The sequence below is a fragment of the Canis lupus genome, chromosome 18, assembly GCF_048164855.1.
Source record: "Canis lupus baileyi chromosome 18, mCanLup2.hap1, whole genome shotgun sequence".
Lineage (NCBI taxonomy): Eukaryota > Metazoa > Chordata > Mammalia > Carnivora > Canidae > Canis > Canis lupus.
Window position 1 is genome coordinate 29,968,698 of NC_132855.1, and position 26,460 is coordinate 29,995,157.

A 26,460-nucleotide genomic window follows, 5' to 3' on the forward strand; every position below is an offset into this window, starting at 1 on the left:
AACTAAAATTCCATGATATATGTTATAAAGCTACTTGAAAAAAAGTAGTAATTCAAATAATTCTTTACAAATATTTAAAATAGCATATTAAAGATAATTATTTCAATTTTTAAATTGTGACTTGCTAATTTTTTATATCAATGTTCCTTCTTAAAATATACAAATGTGTGCTATTTACCAAATTCTCAATATGTGCTGAATACTTAGGAGATAGGAAACAATAACATATCTTAAAGGCATAGAAGAACAAATCCAAGATAATTCTTGAAGTGATTTTGCTTATTTTAATCAGAACATTCTCTGGCCAATTGGTATGGAATATGTTATTATAAATAAGTTTTTCAATTATTTTTTAAATGATGAAGCTTATAAACGATGACTTTGTCAGAAAGAGGTGTTTTTATTTAAGATTACTTTGTAAAATTGGACACCTATTTGGTCTTTGCTACATGGCAGAAACTCAGATTGCATTTTGGATAGTTGCTTGGCTGTCCAGAACATTCTACAGGTTTCTCATCAAGTGCTTCTTCCAATCTGAGCCAAATGAAACATACCAAAATATTGCTAGTTCTTCCAGAAATGAAAGGCTACCAGCATGTGGCACTAATACTATGAGTTCATTTTGATATCTGTAAAGGGAAATTTTTGAGGTGATGAGTCAAAACACAAATAGATCAAAGGTGTAGACCATTTTAAATTATAGTATTAAAGGCAAGTCCTTCAACTTCCCATGGAAGGTAGGAAAGGATTGACCATGCACCTAAAACTCCCTTGGTCGGGCTTGCTGGAAGATGAGACAAGGAAGGGCGTCTTTTTTTTTTTTTTTTTTTTAATTCATGAAAGACACACACACAGAGAGGGAGAGACACAGGCAGAGGGAGGAGCAGGCTCCATGCAGGGAGCCTGGGATCACGACCTGAGCTAAAGGCAGATGCTCAACCACAGAGTCACTCAGGCATCCCAAGGAAGGGAGTCTTTAGGAGGCCTCAGTCAATATGCATTTAAGAGCAGCTGCCTCAGGCTAATTGCATGAGGGGAGCTGAGCAAAAGGTCAACCAGAAATGGAGGTGATGCAGAACTAGTGACCGACTATGCAGAGTGCATCATGAAGGAACCAGAATTGCCTGAGCAAACCTAGGAAATCTGGGACATTGGAAGCACCTCTACCTATTTAATCTTATTACCATATTTGGGTTATGTGCCCATTCACTGACTAGCACTCACAAGGGTGATGGGATTATCCTGAATGACTTAGACAGTTCAGGATCCACTCCCTGAAACTAGGGACAGGGTCACCTAACTCAGTAAAAAGGAGACATATATACCAAAACCTTAATCCAGATTCTGCTGGATAGGTAAAAGAAGAAAATGGATATTGAACGGACAACAATAATATCTAGTACATACACCTCAACAAAATTACTGATTGAATAAACAAATAAACAACAAGGATGGGTTCATTTGACTACATTGTGCCTTCGTTTTTCCCAAATAGAGGGTAGTTTAAGATATTCATTAACATAGGAACAATGCTGATCACAAATTCAGACTACTGTTAACAAAATGGTGTAATTCTAAATATTTACATTCTTATGTCAACATTGATGTTTTTCACCACATCACTCCACACCATTTCTATGATGATAAATGACCTCTTAGTGGTGACTGTGGTGCTATCTAGATTTTCACAAAAAAAAAGTAATAATCAAAATTTTACATATGAATTTTAGTGAAGTACTATCATAGCTAATGTGCTCATCAGAGTCGGGATCTTGAATAAGACTTCAATTTTTCATGGAGCATGAGTATTCAGGCAACTTAGCAACTGGTTAATTACTGACCAATAGGAAACCTCATATGAGCTTATTCACTTATCCAGTTAATGCTTAAAACTTATTTTGTAGGGGTACCTGGGTGGCTCAGGTGGTTAGGCATTTGCCTTCAGCTTGGGTCATGATCCCAGGGTCCCGTGATTGGGCCCCTGCTTGGTGGGGAGTCTGCTTCTCCCTCTTCCTTTGCCCTTCCTCCTGCTCATTCTCTCTCTCACGCTCTCATAAATAAATAAATAAATAAAATCTTTTAAACAAACTTATTTTGGATAAGATCGCCTTTCCACATTTTATGCCCTAAATAAGTCTATTATTATAAAGAACAACAACAAAAAAAGAACAAAATTAAGTGGTGATGATTTTGGAAATAATATAGTTAGCTTGTCAAACAAGTGGCCAAGCACAAAAAGAGAATTCAGCCTCCTGATGCATTCCTTCCCCACTCACTGCCCTTCAGAAACAAAAGAAAGTGAAATAGTTGACGGCATATACAACCCCTTCCTATGTACACAGTGTATCTGTAAGTCAACTGTGTGAAAATTCAATGACTGGAGATGGGAGAGCATTCACATTACCAAAAGCCAAAACGTATTTTTAAAAATGCCTAATTATATCTCTCCCTTTAGACCTACTGCTGACATTTGTACATGTTCTTCAGAACTGAACACCGCAAGAGGCACACATGAAAAAGAAAGATTAGTCATTTATGCCACGCTTTTGAGGATTTCCATCTTTTTCTGATCGGAGGTCGCACACTGTGACCCAGGATAATTTTTGGCAGAGTGTTTAAAAGAGTTTTAAGCTTGTGTGCCTCAAAGTGGTGCATGCACTTTCCATTTCAGTTGCTAGTCGCCTGGATCTTAAAGGTAATCGTGTTTGTTCTCCTAAAATGACTTCAAGCTTATGAGACTTATGCTTACTTACACTTAATATGGGAAGCACTTTCATTTTCCATTTCCCACTTAGTCGATTAAAACAAAAGAAGACCGAAAATGCCATGTGATATTGAAATGCTTTTATAAACATGGCTGCTTAGGGATGCAGCATTGTGCGTCGGGATGACTGTTTTGACAAGTGGACTACTGTTGAAACGGAAATTATTTCTTTTCAATCAGCTGGTATTTGAAAGTCTAAATTCAAAATGTTCAGATTGGATCGTCAATTCCTAACGAACAAAATACAATCAGTTGGGAAGTCGAATTCTTGAAAGTTGAGAATAACCAACTGACTTGCTAACTCTAATGATTGTTTGGTTTTGCATTTTAGTTCAGCCCTGCTCTTGGACATGGAGGGCACTTGGAGCCCAGTCAGACACCCACTGTAGGGGGGCAGTGGGAGGGCATTGCCTCCTGAACCCTGGTCTCTAAAAGAAGCTTTAAGGGCCATACTCAGTGACCTTGACGAGAGCTCCCTGCACTTGGGGACATGTTGGCTTAGTGTCTGGTACTTCCTGAGAAAACTAGATCTGCTTGGGTAGCAGCTGGGAGATACCGCCCCCCTGCCCTTGGCTTCTGACAGCTGGACAGAGGTATGGGAGTGCTGGCAACTGCATGCCAAGCCACTGAAGGCATACTGATCTGGGGTACTTTACCAGGAATCCCACCCAAGACAGTAGTCTGCTCCAGCCCGAGGGCTGTCAGTGGTAGGTACCACTGGGATCAAAGGGGAGGGGAAGACAGGAGTGGCCAGCGAAGAGGAATTAGAGTCAGAGGAAGCTCCTCTTGAATAATCCATGAAGAGAAAAGAAGTTGACTTTGAACATCTGTTAGTGCCAGAAGGTACAGATGAGATGAGAAGAACTTTGGTTCTCTCTTGCCCTTCCTCTACACCTCCCCACTCCGTAACAACCCTGGATAGGGCTGGAGAAGGGAAAGGAAAGGAGAATAGCCAGCTACACCTTCCTAGCTCATACAAAAGGCAAGTGGCCAACTGCAGTCAGCCCTAGCTGGATAAGCAAGAGAATGTAGGGAGATGTCTCATTTACAAATAAAGATTGAAAGTGGGTTACTATACTCTCCTGGACATTCTCCTTTTTTTTTTTTAAGATTTATTTTAGAGAATGAGCAGGCATGCTAGCATGCAAGTGGAGGAGGGGCAGACAGAGAGAGAAGTTTCAAGCTGACTTCCCCTGCGAAGCCCTACTTGGGGCTCGATCTCACCACCCCTGAGATCCTCATGGAGGCAAAACCAAGACTCTGACGCTTAACCGACTGAGCCACTCAGGTGCCCTGACATTCTCATTTCTGAACTTGAACCATGACTAGGACTCCAATGGACTGTTAAGATTTTGAATTATGTAAGAGAGACAAGAAAAGTCACTAACACTGCTGAAGTTTTCTTCCAGGAATCCAGGAAGAAATAGCCTATGCTGGCCAGTTGTGACAGGACATGAGAGACAAAGTAGAGATTAAAATAGTGACTTAATAACAGAGCTATTTAAAGATAAAATATGCCACTACCTTGTTGTGCTGTAGCCATAGGTATTTTAATTTTTTAAACCTAGATAGATCGATGACCTCTGTCAGATCCCTGGAGAGAAAATAAAAAGTGAACATTAGCAACAATTAATTTATTCAAGGGTAAGTGGGGTTATATAGTAGGACTCTGGAATAACTGGAAGGGCCTCTCTCTTCAGTCTTTCAAAATTGTTGGCACACCTACCTACTAATTTCCAAAATACCATCATTAAAACTTCGTTCATTTGGATTAAGATTTTTGTCAGTTAAAGGAAATATTGAAGGAAAACACTTTATCACATTAATAGAATTTATACCCCGTTATGATTACATTTATTGGGACATCAATTTGAAAAAAAAAATAAGATTTTACTGAGGACAGAGCAGAGGGGAAACAGTAAGTGTGGAAGACATTGGATTTGTGCCTAATTGTGGGAAACACTATTGGCTCCCACTTGGAGCAAGGTTCTTACTTTGGGTGTGTCCAGATCTTGGCCATATTGTATTTAAGATGTGGAAATGGCTGTATACCAAGAGACAGAGATGAGGTGAAGTGTTTTATTCTTCCTTTGATGTTTATTTAATATGGGGTCAAAATATTACCATCGTTCTTGAACTGTGTGGGGAGCCCAGAAGCTTGTTGCTGATGCCGCTCTCTCAGCAAAAGGACAGGCGTGGGGTGGGGAGGGGGAGTGACCAGCAAAGTGGGCAAAGCCCTGAGGACAGTTGGTCCTTGATGGCTGTGGGCTGGGATATTCAGATCTCTTTTATTTCTCAGGGCAGAAAATGTGTGCCCAGGTCAGATATGCATACGTATATGTCTCTGCATCAAACAGTACACACACTTTTCTAAGCCCTTAAACCATGCTGAAGGTATACTAATGTTACATATATTAACTCATTTGTGGCAACATCCTTTCACAAGTTTTTGGGTTTTTTTAAACTTTGGGACACTGAAGAACTAATCTTTATTTGAAATAGTTTAATGAAAATTTTATGACATTTTTATGAAAACAATTTTTTTAAAAATCAGCACACAATTTTTCTAAACAAAAGGAACCTTTCTCACCAACTTTTTTTAGATTGAAAGATCTCAGAATTAAGAAAAGTTGAAGGAATATTACAATAAAAGGTTGCATAGCCCTTATAATTTTTAATATTTTGCCACATTTATGCTCATTCTCTCTTATCTACATAAAATATATACTTATAATTTTCTTGCTGAATCATTTGAAAATAAATTGCACACCTATCATTGTTAGAGCTCTCACTCCTAAATACTTCAGCATGCATATCCCTCACACAGGGACATCCTCCTGAATAGCCACAATAACATTATCACACCTAAACATTAAATTGAATTCATTTATCTAACATTCTTTTCAGATTCAAGTTGTCCCTGTTGCCCCTATATTTCTTTTATAGTTTGCTTTTTTTAAAATCCAGAATCCCATCAAAATTCATGCATTGCATTTTCAGTTGGTATAATCCCTTAGTATTCTTAAATTTAGAATATTTTCCTTTTATATTACCTTATCATTGAATTTTGAAGAGTCCAGGACAATTTTCAGATTGAATGTCTCACATTTCTGATTTGTCTGATTGCTTCCTCATGATTGACTTCAAGGTAGACCATTTTTCAACAACAAAGGTGGTGATCACTACACCACAGAAGGAGGCAAGTGATGCCACTTTGTCCCACTCTTAGTGAAGAAACTTCAGTCACTTGGTTCAGGCCATGTCTGCCAAGTCTCACCATTGTAAAAGCACAAATGCTGTCACTGAGAAGTAAGATGTGGGGCAAAACTCTGATAACTACATGTATGTCTCATCACCCCAAAACTTACTCAATAGCTTTAGCTTCAGCTGATGATGCTTACTGAATCAAAAGATTTGGGATTATAAAAATGCTGACTTTTCTCATGCTCTCATTCTTTTTACACTTATTAGCTGATATTCTGTTAAATAGGTGGTGGGTATTAAGGAGGGTACTTGTAATGAGCACTGGATGTTTTATATAAGTGATGAGTCTCTAAATTCTGCACCTGAAACTAGTATTACACTGTAGATTAAGTAACTGCAATTTAAATAAAAACTTGGCAAGACCATCCACCCCTTCCCTTTATTTCCTTCAATCATTCTCTTTTCCACCTTACTTGTATTTGAAGTTTTTTTTAAATCCTTTTCCATTTTTAAAAAATTCTCAAATTATCCCAAGCAAAGGACTTCAAGCAGACTACATGTCCTTTGGACATGCACTATTAGTCTTTGAGCTCTCCTCTGGCACAACAAAATATTCCAGACTCTTCAAAAGCAATGTCTAATAGAAGTTATACACATGATGCACTCCCCCCTCTATCACTGTAGATATGTATCCTATTTCTGGGAAGAAGCATTTGTATCCTAGTATGGCAAAATTATTGCATTGGGAAAAAAAAAACACATTAGCTTCATCTGTTCCCGTGAAAAATAAAACAATCATTATGTGGTAGCAGAGAAACTCAAGCCCCGCTTAGAGGATTTCCCCAAGGATTTTCCAGAAAAGTTATTTTAATACATTAATACTTTGAAATATCACCTGTGTCAAATTAATGTCCTTAATTTCCTTGCACTAGTGATATTGAGGCTGAATTTGCAGCTATTACATAATGTAATAAAGTGATTCCCTTTTAAAGCGATTTTAACTCAAGTCAGTAGAGTTAGTTCTACACATAAACCTGTTTGAAATCAATATGGGCTGTTGCATTACAAGGTGACACCAATGGAAGGCAAAGAGGAGAAATCCTACTGACAGCAATGACTTGTGCTGACAGTAGGATGTCAGCACTGTTGTATGTGTTCTCCATGATTACTCAAGGAGACATTGATAAGATTCCTTTCCTCCCACCACTTCCCACTGCCACCCCACCCCCCAAACCCCCACCACCAAGGGCAGCAGAGACAAATAATAGGCAAATAACCTAGTTTACTCAGTTTATTGGTCTCTGGACCGAGAAAACTTTCAAAAATTTTTTTTGTATCCAGATGGATTAAATGTTAACTTAGTTTTCTTAGGATATAAAATGTATTGTCCTTCAGTAGAGAAGACCACTAATTGCCCACTGTCAGAGGATCAATATTTCTAACTTTTTTTCTAGTGTGGTAAAGCTTTTCTTATTGTTTTCTACTTAGCCTTGCAGTGTACTGTTGTTAAAATCATGAAAGGCTTAGAGTAGCAATCTTTTGACCACATAAAATGTATATTGTTATTGTAAAACTAACTGATCTATAGGAAGAGTCACAGCATGACTTTAAGTGTGTCGGAATTATCTACCATATTTGTTCCTTTCTAAAATATATATTTTAAAAAATCTTACATTGGCCACCTGTTTTTCCCCTTACTACCAAGATATTCAGGACCATTACCAAGATAAATATTTTTCTCTGCACGTATAATCTAAAAAAATTTTACATAAAAAAGAAATCTGTTTATTAATAAAGGATTTCCTCAAATCACCAGAGATAAAGTGATTAACTTCAATGATAATGTGGGACATTTTCTCTAAAAAATAGCTGAGTTCCAAAAACAACCACCAAAAAGAGTAGCTGAGTTCCAAAGATTACATATGAGTAGAAGTATGTCAAGCTTATTTTAAAATCATACATAGAATTCACAGAAATAAAAGCATGAAGCAGGGAAAAGAAGAGTAGGAATAGGATCATTGTTATTAAATGCAAAGTATAGTTGCACAGATGTCACTTGTTGGCAAGTAAAAACTGTGGTGTCAGACTCCCATCCAACCCATAACATCCTCTTCCTCTTACACATGAATTCTATCTCAGGCACTGTGACTGTTTTGTAGATGCACCTACTTTGCTGACTGCCACCCTGGGAAATTGGAGGGGAATGAAAGGGGGTTGATGAGGAAGAAGGTTTCCTACTTACCAGTAAAATTAGTATAGGGTAGGGGTTGTTGGCTAGGTGTATGGCATAATAGCGTTATTATTATAGTATAGGGATATAATGAGCCATTATTCTCTAATAATAGTAATAATATTAACTGTATCAATGCTTTTTGAGTGCTTCCTTTGTACCAGGTCTGCCTCTACCTTCTACTAACTCACTTCATCTTCCCCTCACAACTCTGTGAAGAAGATAGCATTGTTCTACTTGGAGGCAGGAAGTTTGTCAGATAAAATACAAGCCCCATTTACATGTGAATTTTAGAGAAACCCAAGGAAGTGTGAGACAAATTTAATATTAAGGAAAAGTTATATTCCTTTCTTTGAAATTCACATGTAACCGGACTTTCTGTATTTTTAATTGCTAACTCTGATAGCCCTAACAGGGAGGTTGATGGCATGCCCAAGATCACCCAGCTGGAAGAGACAGGGCTAGGCTTCAGACTCAGCCTGGCTCTGTAATCTTTGTTTTTACCCACTTCAGTCTTGCCTCTCTAACAGAGACTGTGGATGCCAACAAATGGTAAAGTAATTAGAGGGTGGTATTTGCCTATCTAGTCTTTGGGAAAAACAATGAAAAAGAACATTTGAATCTGTGAAACATTATAATATGATGCTCTTCTATTTCTTATATCAAGAAGACTTACTTTTGAGAAAGGAACAGCTCATAGACATCAGCATCCCTCTTGCGGCCACATATCTTTAGCTGATCTTCAACTGCCTGATAACATATAATTAATCTGTCAAGCCACATTCCACTGAGCAAAAATACAGAGACATTTGCAGTCAATAACAATAATGTCTACAAGAAGATCAAAAGAAAGGTGAATACGGAGGCAACCACTCTAAACTGATAAATTCCAACACTACAATTATATATTATTTAATCATTTTTGTGGTTGAATTTCATTATCCTTAATCCTGGGCACAGATGTATAAATAATTTTTAATCAAAGAGAAAAAAATGCGTATGTATATATGCACCAAAACCAAGTTTTTGATTCTCTATGGATCAGAGTGACTTGGTCTTTAAATATTCTTTTTTTTTTTTTTTTTTGGTCTTTAAATATTCTTAAGTGTACTTTTGAACATGAAGAATTCATATTTATGGAAGATATTTACTATCCTGATTGCAGGTAGAGTAGGATACAATGCACATTATTGTACAGGTGCTTGACATTGTAAATTTTCAATAAATGTCAGATGAATATATGAGTGAATAAATGTCATTTCCCTTTCTTTGCAAAGGTACAGTATCTTCATTTTTCACTGGTTACTAACATACTTGCACCGTGGGAATTTTTGCTGAAGAATAAGTAATTTTTATTCCCATAGGCTTTGTTTTGAAAATACAAATCCAACAACAGCAATTTAAGAGCTTTGCTTTTTCTTAAGAGCCTTTGCTAAATTACAAAATAACATTTACAAGCCACATGACCTAAGATAATATGGAAAAATTAAAGCCCATCTATAATTTGTCATGAAGGAGTAAAGCTAACAAGACACAACAAAAGTGGAAAGTATAATTGTTGCACTACTGGAATCTGACAAACATTGTAATTATCAGAGTCAAAACAATGACCAAATTTCAGTTGGGATTTGCTGTGGGTGGTGAGGTTGTGATGTCAGTAATTGATTTATGAAATTTGACAATAGTTTTGTTAATTAGTAGAAGACTTTAAGAAAAGTAAGATTGAAATTAGGGATTGAGTGTCACTGCTAATTTATATCTCAAACTTCTTTGGTATCTTGTCACACAAGCTGAGTCTTGGGGCTTAGAGAATTCATTGGCTCAGGTGGAAGCATTTCCATCAGCATATTTAATGACTCCATAAAGAACAATCTGAATTTAGGGGTTGAAAAAAACCCATTGGATCAGGCTTAGGCTTCTGGGTCTAGATATTTTAACTTAAACATCTAAACTATTAGCTTCTACCATATACAGTCAATCACAACTGTGTCAAAGTTTTGAGATGTTAAAGACCACTCAAAGTGAACTAAAACTTTGCAGCTCGGGGATCCCTGGGTGGCTCAGTGGTTTGGCGCTGGCCTTCAGCCCAGGGCCTGATCCTGGAGTCCCGGGATCGAGTCCCGCGTTGGGCTCCCTGCATGGAGCCTGCTTCTCTTTCTGCCTGTGTCTCTGCCTCTCTCCCTCTCTCTCCCTCCCTCCCTCTTTCTCTCTCTCTCATGAATAAATAAATCTTTTAAAAAAAACTTTGCAGATCTTTATTAAATTATAAATGTGCTTTTGCCTTGATCCCACCATTCTACATCTAGTGCTGACAAATACAGCAGTATGTGTGTGTCTGCACACACACGATTTGATTTTCATTGTTTATCTTAGCATATATTACCTACATTTGTGAGATATGCCCCATTAATGGGGATATAGGTTAAATTGATATGTAACTTCACAATAGGATACTGTGTAGAACTTAAAATTATAGAGATAGATATCTAGATATCCAAAGTAAAAATGCCATTGGCATTGTCTAACACTATTTTTGTTACCAATGACCTTTATTATTTATTTATTTTAGAGAAAAGAGGGAAAGAGAGAAAGCACAAGTGGGAGGGGTCAAGGAAGTGGGAGAGAGAAACTAAGGCAGACTCTGTGCTGATCATGGAGCCTGATGTGGGGCCCAATGTGGGGCTCAGTCTCACCACCCTGAGATCACGACCTGAGCTGGTGGCTTAACCAATTGTGCCCGCCAGGTGCCCCACCAATGACATTTATATGCATTGAAATGCGTACACTTCAAACTGTTAACAAAATTATTACTTGAGATCACGTGGGACTTTCATTTTCTGAGCATTTAAATATTATTTGCCAAAAATAAGACAAGAATAAAAACAATATTTGGACATTTAAAAATAAGCATGTATTAATTTAGCAATGGGAAATTAATACAAATTTTGAAAACGTTAGCCATGGAATAAATACTTAAGGATTGAAGTCAAATTTCAAAAATTAAGAGATGAAAAAGGAAATTGAAGCTATCAGCATACTACGTAGATCACTGGTGTAATTAATTATTTATTTATGGAGCTTTTTATCATGGAATGCTTCTTCCCCACCAAAAATTTCATATGAATCTAGTAACAAGTATTAGTGTCAAAGTGCCAAAGAACACGAAAATGTGCCAAGAAGTTTTGAGTTTTAGTGAAGCCATGGTGGACCAATTCCAGTTCCCAATCAACACACAACTTCACGAGCAGCCTATTCCTTTCATCTAACGGAGCACAACAAGCATTCCTTCCCTCAGCTATTTTATTTATTGTGGTAAAATATATATAATACAGAATTTACTATTTCAACTGTACAGTTCTGTGAAATTAAGTACATTTACACTGTTGTGCAACCATGGCCACCATCCTTTTCCAGAAGTTTTCATCTTCCCCAAATGAAACTGTACGCATCACACACTAACTTCCCATTTCCCCTCCCCCCACCAGCCCCTGGCAAACACCCTTTTATTTTCTGAATCTATGAATTTGACTACTCCGGGTACCTCATCTAAGTGGAACCAGACAGTATTTGTCCTTTTGTGATTGGCTTATTTCACAAAGCATAACATCTTCAGATTCATCATGTTGTGGTGTCAGAATTTCCTTCTTTCTTAAGGCTGAATCATATTCGATTGTAGGTAGTATATACTCCATTTTCTTTTTCCATTTTTCTGTCTAGGGGCACTTGGGCCACATCCAGCTTTTGACAGAGCAAGGCCTCAGGAAAGTGAGTCTAGGAGCAGCAAATGTATGATGGGTCGGGGGGCAAAGGAACTGCAGACAGGAAGCAAGACTGCCTCTGGAGGATCAAGGCAAGGTGCCGGGATAGTGGGCAAGTTTGAGGGAGCATGAGCAGACGTGACATAGGGCATGCAGAGAGAATTGATGGAAACTGGCAAACAATAAGGCAGAGTAAGGGTGAGCAAAATCCCAAATGGTGATGGTAATGTGATGATGGGATGAGGAGAAGAAGACCTGGAAGGGAAAATAAATTCAGCTGGAAACACTGAAACTGTGGCACCAGTGGGACACCCGTGTCAAGGTGCACACCAGAAAGCTGCAGGTAGAAGAGTGGACCTTGCCTGGGTGTGTGCAGCCTGGCAAGTCAGGTCAGTGCATAGGAGAGAATGGTACCCACTTAGACTGTTGGGAAGTACCCACATTTAGAGAAAGGAGGAGGAAATCAAGCTGGGAAGACAGAAGGAAGGTTTGGAGCGATGGTTACAAAGTGAGGAGAAACAAGAGCACAGAGGGAGGCCAGAAAGCAGATTTCAAGAAGGTGGGATTTCAACCTGCAGCATTGTGGAGGGTAGTGAAGGATATTACTCTAAAGAGGTGTTGAATTTGGACAACAATTTCAGTCGTCTCTTGGAGGGGGGGAGTGCAGTCAGATTTCAAATTAACTCATTGACCAAACAGGGCAATAAAAACAATCCAACATGGAATTGGGGTGTGGGCAGTTCTGGCACAGGACAGGAGCAGCTTCCTGGTCCACCACCCCATGCCTTAGCATCTACATAAAATAGGGGGGAAAAAAAAAGTTTGAAAATTGTTGGATTGTTAAATCCTGGAAGAATGAAGTCTCTATTAGAGTTTATAGAAGAAAACATTCTCTTTGGTGATTTACCTTCTGTAACGATAAGTTTCCAGAGCTACACACAACACACAGGCACCACAGCTTGGTTAGGACTTAGTGTGAGTAGCTTTCAAATCTTTATAGAACCCCCAGCCTTGATTTACGTGGCAGCCCCAAGCCTCTTCAGATGGGTCCTAGAACTCTTCAACACTTGGGTAGCTCCCATGTCCAACAATTCTGACCCACCCCCCACCCCCAAGCATTCTTGAAGTTTTATCTTAACTGGCCTCAACTCTGAAACTTTCCTTGTCAGGGTGTCCCTTTGCACATTGGGGAATGGCATTTCTGGGTTACACGTATCTTTTGGAGAGTCAAGACTCCAAATTTATGGCTTTAGAACCTAATCTCTGACCTGCTGTTGTTATACATGTGGCGGAGGGTCAGCCGGGAAAGGTTCCTCCTGCAAGTCCGCTAGTGGGGCTCAGAGGCATCCCCACGCCCGACCCCGGAGGTTACGGGCCTCCAGCCCCGGGGAGCGCCCGGGGCTCCCCACGTTCCACCCCCTCCGGCCCACCCCAGGCTCCGGCATGGACCCGAGGGGCTCGCAGCCTGCAGAAGAGGGGGGCCGCTTACCCTACGGCTGACCTCCAGGGCAGCTTCCCGAGTCCTGATTAACCGTCGGGAGGCACCCCCGGGCAGATGGTTCGGGTCCCAAGCCATCAGGGCAGCGGGGAAGGCAGCGGCATCTAGCATCCACCCAAGCCAGCCCACAGCTCATTGTTCTGTTACCAAGAGTTACACCATCGCGGCATCTCAAAGCCAATCCAAACTAGTGAAGATGTGAAGCCAATCCCTGACTTCTGTGACGTTTTCACGTGAGGCCCTGCGTCGCCCACCACGTCGGACCTTGGACAAACTCGTGCTTCTCCAGTGTGCGCTGAAGCTGGCTGTGGATGCCAGAGATCAGGTGATGACCCCAATGGCAATCAGCCAACTAATAATAATTTCATTGATTTGAGTTCTAAATATCAGAAAATTTAGCCTTCTGAGGATTAGATGTACCACTGGCCACATGTGGGGGTGAGGGTGAATGAATGCCCTGCAGAATCCTAGTGGAGCTTGAACCAAAAAAGAAAAAATTCAGGACTGTTAACCCTGCCTTTATTTACATTTTGACATTCTACTCATTATAAATGCTGTTGCATTAATTTTGAATTTCTAAAACAATATATATATTGCAAAGGACATTTGTTTTGATTGCTGAGTTTGAATGCCTTATATTTTTGTACTAAGGCCGGTGTCTTACTTGCCTCATCCTAGACCCAGTTCCAGGATGGAGGTGGAGGTGGCAGCATCCAGGAGCCCAAGATTCCAGGAGCACAGAACAATGGAACTCTTGGCTGATCTTACTGTAAAGAGTAAGTGCATGTTGGTTCAGTACCTGAAAAGTCTTCCCACTGGCAGGAAATGGGTAAGCTGAACCATTATTTGGCAAGTTTTTTCCAATCTTTAAGTTGTTATTGTTAATTGATGGCTCCCCTAGTCTAATCTCTTGCATAGACTATCTTATGATCTTCTTTATGTGAGTTTTGTTCCCCTCTAGCTTGGGATACTCTGGAGGCAGGAGTCTGTCTATGCCATCACTATTTTCTGCTAGGGCCTACTAATATACTGCATTCAGTAAATGTTGATTCAATTGAATTAGTTGGTTTTTTGGGTCTACATTTGAACTTGAAGTCTAGAATTAAATGTAGCTTTTAGAAACGAGTCAGGTTACTTGCATTAAAAAAAATGCTGGAGGGATGCCTGGGTGGCTCAGCGGTTGAGCATCTGCCTTCGGCTCAGGGCATGATCCCATGGTCCCGGGATTGAGTCCCACATTGGGCTTCCTACATGGAGTCTGCTTCTCTCTCTGCCTATGTCTCTGCCTGCCTCTCTCTCTCTGTGTCTCTCATGAATAAATAAATAAAATCTTTTTTTAAAAAAAAATGCTGGAGTTGGAATAGAGTATTTAAAAATGACTCAAAGAAATCAAACACACACTCTTTTAATACTTCTGAAAATGTATTTGGGTCTGGTGGAGGTGGGTGGGTAAAAGTCTTCCGAGTTATCACAGAAGGAGTGATCATCTGAGAACGACTGTCGAAGTGGTTTTATATCCCAGAAATAAAAATCAGTTGAGTGGAATGATCCACTGAGAAAATGTATACAATAATTTACTGGCCTCTTGCCTCTCATTTTTGCTATTAATATGGATTACAGAATTTCAGATATCATTCATGTATATAATACATGAAAAAATGGAAATGCATACTATTTGTTCAACTCCGTACATGACACAAATGTGAGTTTTAGAATCATATGCAAAATACTTTTACAGAGCATCTTACATAAGTAAACTACTAACCAGTTAATTTCTACTAAAATCACATTTAAAAGTAGTATCCTTTATTCTTTCATTTTACTCAATATTAAGAAGAGAAAAAAGAATTTTAAAAAACAGCTCTATTCTTCGTAAAGGAACTCAGAAACTCATTTATTATGAGGTCTTAATGTGTTCTCTCCTTGAGAAAAATTCACAATTTAACTGATCCTGAGGACTAAAATAATGCAAGTTTAATTATAGAAGGTCAAAGATGGAAGTTAGTGAAGTACTTTTTTGGTAAAAGGAACTTCCTAGAAATCCTCACATTGGTGGCATTAAATTTTTACAAAAGAGGTATCCCTACCAGAGTGAGCAGAGAGATTTTTTACCTCTATGAGATGGGATTATAGCCTCAGGAATTCAGCTTCAAGGATTTAAAAAATCCATGTAAAATGCACATTCTGCTTTACAATCAATCTTGTTTTAAAATAAAAATAAAGTGGCTCCCCTAATTCCCCTCAAATCTTTGAGTAATATTTACATTGAAGCAAGACACCCTGTGTTTATCCTGTGGCTTTACCTCCCTGGCATACTGCCATTGCCTGCAGGGGTATGCATACCCCAATTTGAAAGCTCTATCATATCATGTATGTGGCTTTGGATAAGAAGAAAGAGGCTGTGCTCCAAGTCAGGGCATGTGGGGTTTGGTCTCAGCTCTGACATTAACCAGTTGCTGGCCATTTTCAAGTCACTTAATGTCTGTGGGATTCAGTTTCTTCAATATAAAATGAAGAAGTTGAAAGTTCAGCTCAAAAATCTATTGTTTAATTATACTCCTCTAGACAAGTAGTATGTATTATTCAGAGAGTAAAAGGTTCATGTTGAGATGTTGACATGCAATTGTTTTCTTAAAGAAGAATTTTCCAGTGGAAAATGTGTGAGAAAAAAATTTGTGTATGTGATGGTTATTATTAAAGCTAAATAATAAAAAAAATCTCTCTAATTTTGCCTTGAGTAATTCTAGTAATCAGTCTGGATGCTATTCTTTCCAAGCAAATGAAAAATATTTATTACATGAAATAATCATTATCAGCCATTTTCTACTCTGTAGAATGTGCATAAAATGAGCAACACATCAACCACAATCAAAACATATTCTTATGTATAAAAATATATCTTTTATGGTATTTCTTAAGTACAGTATCAACATTCTCATTGTTATAAGTTTAGGTAAAATATTATTTTAGTTGACAAGTACAATTTTTTGTTTGTTCGTTTACACAAAATGAGAATGAAATGGAACATTGAGAATTCATGGAATTCTCCATGAGCTTTTCATGTTACTGCAAGTTTTATAGGAAGAGACACTGACTGCCTTTGTTCAGGACCATATTTAAAATTTTTGTAATGAACACCCTTGGAAGATATAGTGTTTACCTCCTGAGCAAAGAGTGAGTGTTTTTTGATTTTTTTTGTTTTTTTTTTCTTCACTAAGCAGCATTATAAAAGTAATGTCTCCTTCCCTTATAATAGTATATGTGCTGCCGAAGCAAGCACTCCTTCTCTTTTAAAAGGTTGAGATCAGGAAGGCTTTTACTGCCCAGTATAAAATATTTGGGTTTTCTAAACTCAGTGTTCCTGTCCTCTAACACAACCCACTGTATGTGACCACATCACTTGGCCTGCTTCTCATTGACCTTTGGAAATTGTGGCTGGAGGCATTGGTGCAAATACTGATACTCAGGTTGTGCTGTTACTGTGAGTAATAAACTGCCCTTAATCTCTGACCCAGAAGTCTTGTATCTTCTGCTAGCACCTATGAGACTGTGGCTTGCTAACTAAATTCTGCCTGTGTAGGTTTTGGGGGGGGGGGGGTTTGGTTTGTTTTTTAAATGGAATGGGTCCATATCATTTGTTCTTCAGCTTTCATATGTCTCCTTACCACCCCGTGAACTTCCATCTTATAAACTCAAACTACTGAGTTGAATTGTTGCGTTATGTTCCCTTGTAACATTTCTTATGGTTTATTTATTCATTACCCTATTGATGACATTTATGTTGTCCAGCTTTCTTTTCTCTTTGCTATGATAATCAATGTTGTAATAGTGTTTTTGTGCTCCTGAGTATTCCATCAGGTGAAATTCCTTGATGGTATTAATGAGTCATGTATGGGTGTCTCTTTCTCCATAGGATATTTTGTTCAATCTTGCCAATCTAATTGGAGAAAAATTTTATCTTGATGTTTTAATTTATACTTATTGAGTGAAGTTGAGTGTCTTTCAAATACTTATTGGCCCTTTGTAGTTTTTTTTCTGTGAATTGTCATTTCATGTCAGTTGCTTAACTTTGAACATGCAGATGAAAATGACTGAAGCCCTACAAGCTAGATCTATGGAGGTTCCCAGTCATTACTTGAAGTCATCCAATGACTCAAGTCATCTTGTAGCATCTTATGCAACTGTTTTCCCTTGTGCTCCTCTGCCTGGCTAATGCCTGCCACCCCTTCAGACTGCTGAGATAAACTTTATTTCTCTGTCCCTAAATTACTCTCACTGATCTCTAGAATCCATGCCTAGGATGCCATCATCTGATGTTTTAAGGGTTACGGTTGTTTAAATTATCAGTGATGGTGGGTTCTGAGCTAATAGGGAAGCATCAATCTCTTCTCAACCCTGCGACACATTTTGTCATCGTGGCTCTGGAAGAACATTGCCCGTATATATTATTTCTTGAATTCTCATGGGAAAATAGTCATTTCTGGTTCTTCCTTATCTACTTTATTTCCTCTCATAATTCACACACAATCCTCCAAATAGCTACCTGGATGGAACAGAAAGTGGTTCTAATTTAGAAACATTTCTACACTGTCTGGAAAAGTTAGAAACCTGTAGATAGAACTGCGGCTTCACCAAATAATAAAATTTTCAATTCTAAACCTTTGCTGGTTTTGGTGTGATTTTACATTTTCTCTGAGATCAATGGGTCCCATGTCTAACCTCTATCCATGCCCTCACATAGTTGCCCTTTGACTATTCCATGTACCTTGAGGAGCACATGCCCATCAGGGTTCTAGGTATAGAGCATGAAAAAGATGATTGGGCAAGAACTCCAGGTGGGCTCATCCTCTTGTCCCTTAGGGTGGATTAGGGGGTGTTGAGTCCAGAGGAACATCTGAGCAGAGGTTTTTAAATCATGGAGCCTAGGACAGAAAACCTCTTGCCTGAAATGAGAAATAGTAATTGGGTGGAAATGCCATTCAATTCTTTAAAATTAATTTCCATTATAGGATTTCATTTTGTCATATCATTAAAATTACTAACCTTTTCATCACTTTGTTCAATTTAGACTTCATGAGTTATTGATAGGGAAAAATTTACCCTAAATTGGCAGAGAAGTCTTGTTAATACTAGCAGGAATGCTGTATTTTGTCACACATATGCTATAACAATTGGGCATTTGAAGCATAAATTCTCTTTTTATACTAATGTGTGGGGATATGTGTGTATATGCACACATACATGAACGTGTGGGTGCATGCACAGATGCATATGTATATACATACACATTCCGACACTTATGCACGTGTGTGCACGAGCACACACACACACAACAGACAACCTCTGCAATACTCCCAGTGATCCCTACATCCTGGTTTTCACATCCTTCTGTAACTCCCTTCCCTTGCATGTGGGACAGATTCATGGGCTTCTGATAAATAGAATATGGCAGGAGGATGGGATATCACATCTGAGATTAGATTACAAAAGGACTGTGGTTTCTGTCTTGGGCACCTTTTCACTTGTTCTCTGGCCTGGTCTCAGGTAAACTTGTTATCATGTTGTGAGCAGACCTAGAGAAAGGCCCACATGACAAGGTATTGTTGTCTCTGGCCAAAAGCCAGAGAGGACCTGAAGCCTGCCAATAGCCACTGGAGTCAGCTTGGGAGTGGATCCCCCACTGAAGTCTTCAGATAACTATACCTGTGGTCTGACTTGTAGCCTTGTGGGAGACTCTGACCCAGAGGTACCCAGTTGAGCCACACTCAGATTCCTGACATGCAAAATGGAGATAATAAATGTTTGTTGTTTTAAGCTTATACATTTTGAAATAATTTGTTCTGTAGCAATATATAACTAATTATACATTTATATGTGTATTATTGTACTACATGCATATGAAATATGTACATATGAATTTAAGTTGTAAGTTCAAGGAGAGCTGAAAAGCTCTATTTCTGTAGTCTACTTGGTTCTTCTCAAAAGAATTCTTGTCCCTCTTACCATATGTAGTAAAAATTTGACAAAATTTCTCATCCTGACAATTTCCAGATTAATATTTAAATCTGGAAAGCCAAATTTAATTTTGGAATGTTAGCTACATGCAACCACATGTTTAGATGTAAAAATAAATCCAATTCTTTTATCATAATAGTTGGTAATTTAGTTGAAGGATAATTTTAAAAGTATTTTTTATTAAACTACAACTTAATCTAAGTTACGTTGACTTAAAAATCATTGCCTGAATAAATACTATTAGCAAATCAATAAATATCTTTTTCATCTCTTTATGAAAATTTTTTCAAATGTGATCTATACTTTAAAAGACAATGGGACAATATAAAGTACTATTATTTTGTCAAATTTGGGGTGTTATTTTGGGGCTCAGTTTCAACTCTCCGCATAACAGGTTTCTCTGAGACTCTTAACCATCTGAAACTGATTTTCTTCTCCATACTTCCATAACTTTTAAAGTATAGTTCAGAATGAAGACTGAGATAAGTCATTTTCCTTTATGGCCTGAATTAGTTTTGCATAATAAGATCACTGGTAGCAGTGGCATCCAAAATTCTCAGGGACAGATTATTTGTTGTTCTTATTTACACATACTACTGTGACAGAGAGACTCTCAAACTAGCTCCAGCAAGTTACCATGTGTGGCCAGACTTGGACCATCAAGCCACTTAAAGAGCTCTTCTTTCTGCATGCAGAAGCTATTTTAGATGACCCGAAGTCCTTCATTTATGTGTTCATTCATTCAGTTAGGCATTGAAATGGACTGAATCCCTACCATAAATCACATACTCTGCCAAGTAATGGAGAATGTGAATAAGACACTCCAAAGAAAGGGAGTTACGAAGCAAATAGTATTAGCACCCATAGCTCTAAACACACTTTAATAATTTTTGGTTCTGCTTGATATTGGCTGGCATTCAAATGGATCATTAAAGATGTTACTATTATTTGCTTAGAGCCTAAAGTGTTTCAATTACCCTTGTACAGAATTCCAGAGTGTCTTATTGACTGTAATAACTGTGTGCTGCTTATTGCCTTTATTCAGTTGTAAGGTTTTTATTAATGATGCTTTCATTACCAACTTTTCACACAAAGCAAATAGGAGACAAAGATTCAATAATCATTTTAATTATAGACACTGCATTTTGGAAAGTAGTTCAGAAGAAATCTTTTTCAGAACTACAAAAACATGGAGAGACTTTTTGCATTGCAAATTTAATGCTTCTAAAGTCTTAGAAAATTTTTTGTTTGTTTCATGAATTCATTTTAGGTCATAACAAAGAAAGAAAATGTGGTTCCACATTTGGGGTACAGTTTCCAAGAAGTTTGGCAGTTTTCCTTAAATTTGGGTAGAAAAGATAGACAAACAGCTCATTTAGGCTTTGCCCAATTCTTTACCTTTTACCTAGTCATCTGGATTGTGCTGTAAGAAGCAGAAATCAAGCTCAAGTCCTACTTTTTGTAGAGGTGATGGTTGTGAGTGGGTTTTGCAAGCATGGACTATTAAAAACAGGAGGGGGAATAAGGGAAAGGGAGAGAAAGACTAGAACAAAGGAGAAGGAAGAGAGAAAGCAAAAGAGAAGAAAAACAGAAAGGAAGGGGGTGGAGAGAAAAGAGGAGATGGTGGGTGAAGACAAGAAAAAAAAGAAGAAAACAAATGTAAAGAAACAGGTAAGAGAGAAAGGGAACTGAGTATGAAAGGAAGGGACATAATTGTGATTTGGAATTATATTATTGCCTTTTGATCACCTTCTTCTTTTAAAAAGAGATGTCCTTCTTTGGGGGCACTGCTTTGTCCCTGATTGTATGGCCCAAGGGAGGCTGATAATTATAGCTCTCAAAGCTCTTGGCATCAAAGGTGGGGCAAATAAACCAAGATTGGCTAAGCAGAATAATTACTCCTAGATTTTTCAAGTTAGAACTAAAGGGAAAAAGAAGGGGTCTGTTCCTGGTGGTGAAGCTATGTGGTGGAAGATCTAAAGTTAATATTACATGTTGTCTTCAGTAATCACTAATTTGCTCACTATCTTTAAGGATTTACTTGAACTGGATATTTAATATAAATGGAATAATATAAGTCTAGCTTCTTTCACTCAGAAGGATGTTTTGGAAGTTCATACATGTTTTAACATGTATCAGCAATTCCTTCTTTTTAAGGATAAATAATATTCCTTTGTATTGATATACCACAGTTCATTTATTCATTCACCTATTGATGGACCCTTGGGTTGTTTCTATCTTTTGGCTATTGTGACTAGTGCTGCTATGTAGATTTAATTGTAAATCTTTGTTTGAGCTCTTGTTTTCAATTCTTTTAGGTGTATGCCTAAGAATGGATTTACTGGGTTGTATAGAAATTCTGTTCAATTTCTTGAGGAGCTATCAAAAAGCCTCTCTACAGTGGCTGCACCATTTTACTTCCAGCAGCAGTGTATGCGGTTTGAAGTCCTCTGTTGCTTGCCAACATTTGTGGTTTGCATTTTCCTAATGACTAAAGATGTGTCTTTTCAGGTGCTTGTTGGCCATTTGTGTAACTTCCTTATTAGAAAAATGTTTATTCAAGATTTTTGCCTATGCCCATTTTTAAATTGTTTCATTTGACTTTTTTTCTTTTGCTTTTTCAGCGGTAAGAATTCTTTATATATTCTTTTTTTTTTCTTTATATATTCTGAATGCTAGACTCTTGTCAGCTATAAAACTTGCAAATATCTTCTCCCATTGTCTAGGTTGTTATTATAACCCAACGATTTTCTGCAGACTGTTTCTACCCCTTCTTTAATACCAATTAGAACTTATCCTATGTGTATTATTATTGAGTATTCTTTTTTATACTTTATCCTTATAATGAGAAGTTTGGTTAAAGTACAAATGAATTAGAATAGGCATTACATGACCCTACCTCCCTGGCTAGTTTTTGGTCTAAATGTGGGAACCTAAATATAACTGGACTTCATAACCTGGCCACAACTATTGGTCAGCTACAGAAGCCAGTACAATCAGAGTTCCTGCCTAGAATTTTTTCATTGTGCTATTAGTGTATGAGCCTAGAAGCTATTAGCCATGTTTCTACATAGAAAGTGGATTTATAGTAGAAGAGCATGAAACTAACATACACAGCAAGAGAAGGTTAAGTTTAACAGTCCCTGTTAGTCCCTCCTTTTAGCTAGCTCCACACTTGCTTCTGGTTCACTGCAGTTTGGTTATGCAAGTCAATATACTTTCATTTTGGTTTAAGGTAGTTTGCATTAGATTTCTGTACTTTAAATCAAGAGTCCAACCAAGTTAGTTGAGTTAGTTGATGTAGTAATAATCTTAAGGATGTACCTCATAAAATCCTGGCATTTTCACATATATTGTCATTTCTTGGATCTAGATCTGGCCACACTGACCCTAATTTTTACCGTAACATTTGCTTAGAACTTGTAACCTCTCTGCCCCTGCCCTCCACTAATAACTAATAGGAAAATGTGAAATTATTTTTGGTAGCATTGTATCTTTCTCTTTCTCTCTAAAAATCTACACTACAGTAATTGGATAGCTGCCAAGATGTTGAAGTACAGCTACATTTTTAAATTAATTATCATAATCCCGTTTGCAGTTTCTATCAGTAACTGGAATGAAGGTTATAGAAAGAGCATTGACAAAAAGGAATGTGTTGTGTAATTTAATGTATCCTAAATGTAGGTGGTCTAAAAACTATTTTACCGCATTCCTACTTTTACCCTAAACTTTAAAAATTCTGTCACTAAAGTGTGAATACCTTTCAACAAAAGAAGTCAACTAAACCCTTTATATAACATTATTTTAAATAATCTTTTCTATATTTCGAAGTCAGATTGTATAGTTAATCCATCTACCTATTGTAATATTAGGTGGTGAAAAATGTCTTGCATCCTGTCTCTATACATTCTTTTTCCATTTCCTTTTGTTGACTTTAGTTATATTTTATATCATAGCTTTAGTAACTAGGATTTCTTTGGGTGAAGAAAATCCCTTATTTCCGATCTTTGTCATTTACAAATTAGTGACTCAAAGTATTACATGTGCACTCCCATAATTGTTTATCTTGGTGTGGCCCATGCTGAATATTATTGCTGCTATCAAAATTATTTTGTTCTTTGACATGATCTCTTGGTAGTTTTTGGTTATGTTTTCTCTAAACGTTCAGGAATTGCTTGTCGGAAATCCCTTGACAAGAAAATTTACCAAGAACGTTACTGGATTGATAAGCTTGACAGTTTCTTTGCTAAAAAATTCTAGCTTCCAGAACTTAACTTCTTCTTACCCTACAGCTATTTTTTTCTTATGTCATTGTCTCCATATACTATTCTTATTTGAATAAGCTATTTTTTATTAATTTCATTTTATTACTTTGATATGAATCAAACCTAAACTGTATAGCTATGGTAACATAACAAGTTTACACTTTGTATTAAGATAATTTAAGAAAATTTATTTAACTGGTGAAATGACGATGAGGCTCTCATCTAACTACCTAGGAGAGACCCATTGGAAAATCACAAAGTCTGGCTATAGCTTTTTCCTATGGCAGCTTCTATACCCTGGATCCTATACTGTTTATCTATAAATGATCTTGATTGTTGCTTCTAATAACTTTAAGTATAAGTCCCTCTGATTCATCCTGTACAGAATCACTAGCAGACTTATTGTCAGGGACAGGTGCTAATTTTGGATAAAGGGAATGTCATCAGTTACGATGTTTTTCATTATAATATCAGGGAAGTTTTACATGCTTAGATAGCAAGGAAATATCTTGCATTTATTAACAAGAAGTCCAAAGGGAGGTCAGTTCAAGGTTCTATAAAGTCAGGGCCAGAGCTCCAGATCTCTGCTAGATTTAAATCTTACATTCTTCTAAGTTGGCTTTCTTTTCAGGTTTTCAGTTAGCCTTTCCCCTCACAAGATGGTAGTAGCAGTTCTGGGTTTTACATTCTGATATGCCACTATGGAGAGGAAGAAGATGGTTTACTTTATATTCACCTCATGAGAGGGGCAACATTTCCCTGAATGCTTCTCGCCCATGTATCCTAGGCCAGAATGGAGTCACCTGTCCACCTATTTTATTTTATTTTTTTAAATTTTTTAAAAAATTTATGATAGTCACACAGAGAGAGAGGCAGAGACATAGGCAGAGGGAGAAGCAGGCTCCATGCACCGGGAGCCCGACGTGGGATTCGATCCCGGGTCTCCAGGATCACGGCCTGGGCCAAAGGCAGGCGCTAAACCGCTGCGCCACCCAGGGATCCCACCTGTCCACCTAAAATCAGTCATCAGCAAAAGGAGTGGTATCGCTAGGATTGGGTGGATAATCAAGATCCATTCTGATGTGTTATCAGGTTGCCCTGCCAGGTGGACTCATCCCTCACTTAGCTTGGAAGTGGGTAGTTCACACCCATCTGCCTGGTGTGAACTCTTGGTGTGAACATCTCCCACATACATGCCCTCCCTCTCCTGCTAGAGCTTCTACACCACACACTGGGCTGCTCTTCTTCCACAGGACATGATCCTCATGTGGCTTGAACTCTGACACTGCACCCACTTGTCTTCTCTTTTACCCTCGCCTAACCCTTGAGGCTGCTCTGGCAATGTGCTGAGGCTCTGACCTCCATGTATGGGCCCAGTGTATGCATAGACACCTTCTTTCCCCACTTGGGCTCTGACACCTGTGACCTCCTTCATACCACTGAGACTGACTGCTTGCTCAGCAGTATTCTATTCTAGAAAGAGTTAAACTTTGCTCAATGCAATTTTATAGCAGTCTATTTAAAGAATAATAAATAGCTATCTATTTAAAGAATGGCAAATAGCTATGTACAAAGTAAAAAAAAAAAAAATGAGATTTTCCACTCACAGAAAAAAAACAAAGGATGTGTCAGAATAGAAAGCTGTGATAGTACATGCATACTGTTGCTATAGTACATGCAGCTAATAAATGTGGTTTTCAAAAATTAAGAAAGCGTTATTTCCTCAACCCATCAGAAGGATCTCAAGTCACAGAAAGAGAATAGCAATTTCGAATGTCATTTTAACTTTTAAAACTGTGTAATGATCCTTGTCAATTGGGAATATAAGAATAAGAACGTGGCCCTGTTTTTCCCAAAAATGAATTTAAAATAAAATAGTTATTTTGAAGCGTTCATGTCATGGTACTTCTGGTCAGTCCCCAGCATAACTGCATTCCAAGAAGGCGACTTTGAGTGACAACAGGCCTTTTAGGTTGCTTTCTTACCTGCAAGATTTCCACAACAGGCTCATCTTACAGATGAGAAGCCTGAGGCACAGAGGGTGAAGTACCCGGTCCAGGGTCACACAATGGGTAAGCGGAACAAGCAGGACCCACCCCAAGCAGCCTGGCTCCTTTGCCCTTCTTCTCTATAGAGTGTGCTGATCTGTGGGGAAAGTACTGCGGTATTAGCTTTAATAGGAGAAAGCTGGAAGTAAAAGCATTAATGAATCATCCATTCTCTGGAAATGAAACAGCTGTTAAAGAATGATGCAATCGAGTCACATTTATTGACGGGGAAGATGTTTAGTTTATCACACAATGTTTGCTGTAAAAACTGAGGACCATCTACAGATTATAAAGCAAGTATTTGTATAAACCTGTAAATGCCCGAAGCAGGGTAGAAAGGTTCCAGCCAGATTGTCCACAGGGTCAGTCTGGTGAGGAGATCAGAATTTGGAATATGAAAGGAGGAATGATAGGGGTTGGAGGTATACCAACAAGGCACAGAAAGGAAAGTTGAAACAGGTCAGCTGAGGAAGCGGACTTCTCAGGAGGTCTGAATATTCAGAGGATCAGTGGTGAATCCCACAGGCTGGAAGCTAAGACTCTTATCTCAGTTTCATGTGGGGAGATCAGGTGCCCCGACCAGCTCCAGGGTGATGTCAGGCATATGTAGGCCAGGTGTGCTCACCTGGGTCCCTCATCTTTTCAGGGTTAACAGGAACCCTGTGCCTACAAGCCCAT

General features: G+C 38.2%; 2 protein-coding genes across 18 annotated transcripts in view; one reads left to right on the forward strand and one right to left on the reverse strand.

The window, feature by feature from the left end:
* The window catches only part of LRRC72 (leucine rich repeat containing 72), a 33,889-nt gene extending 20,235 nt beyond the window's left edge, over positions 1 to 13,654 (reverse strand). Inside the window, exons 1-3 of one of the 5 annotated variants that reach the window (XM_072783906.1) lie at positions 13,446 to 13,654; positions 8,875 to 8,948; positions 4,289 to 4,358 (exon numbers count right to left, since the gene is read on the reverse strand). In XM_072783906.1, the coding sequence (XP_072640007.1) occupies positions 4,289 to 4,358; positions 8,875 to 8,948; positions 13,446 to 13,565 (264 nt within the window). In that variant the 5' untranslated portion in view covers positions 13,566 to 13,654. Of the gene's footprint in view, positions 1 to 4,288; positions 4,359 to 8,874; positions 8,986 to 13,445 lie in introns of all 5 variants that reach the window. The other 4 variants (XM_072783904.1, XM_072783903.1, XM_072783905.1 and 1 more) reach the window with 4 other exon arrangements.
* The window catches only part of SOSTDC1 (sclerostin domain containing 1), a 58,646-nt gene continuing 45,804 nt past the window's right edge, over positions 13,619 to 26,460 (forward strand). For 6 of the 13 annotated variants that reach the window (XM_072783916.1, XM_072783917.1, XM_072783918.1 and 3 more), the window contains exons 1-2: positions 13,630 to 13,779; positions 14,133 to 14,283. Coding sequence is in view for 1 of the 13 variants with exons in the window: in XM_072783914.1 (XP_072640015.1) it covers positions 14,280 to 14,283 (4 nt within the window). In the remaining 12 variants the exon portion in view is untranslated. Of the gene's footprint in view, positions 13,780 to 14,105; positions 14,284 to 26,460 lie in introns of all 13 variants that reach the window. The other 7 variants (XM_072783908.1, XM_072783909.1, XM_072783913.1 and 4 more) reach the window with 6 other exon arrangements.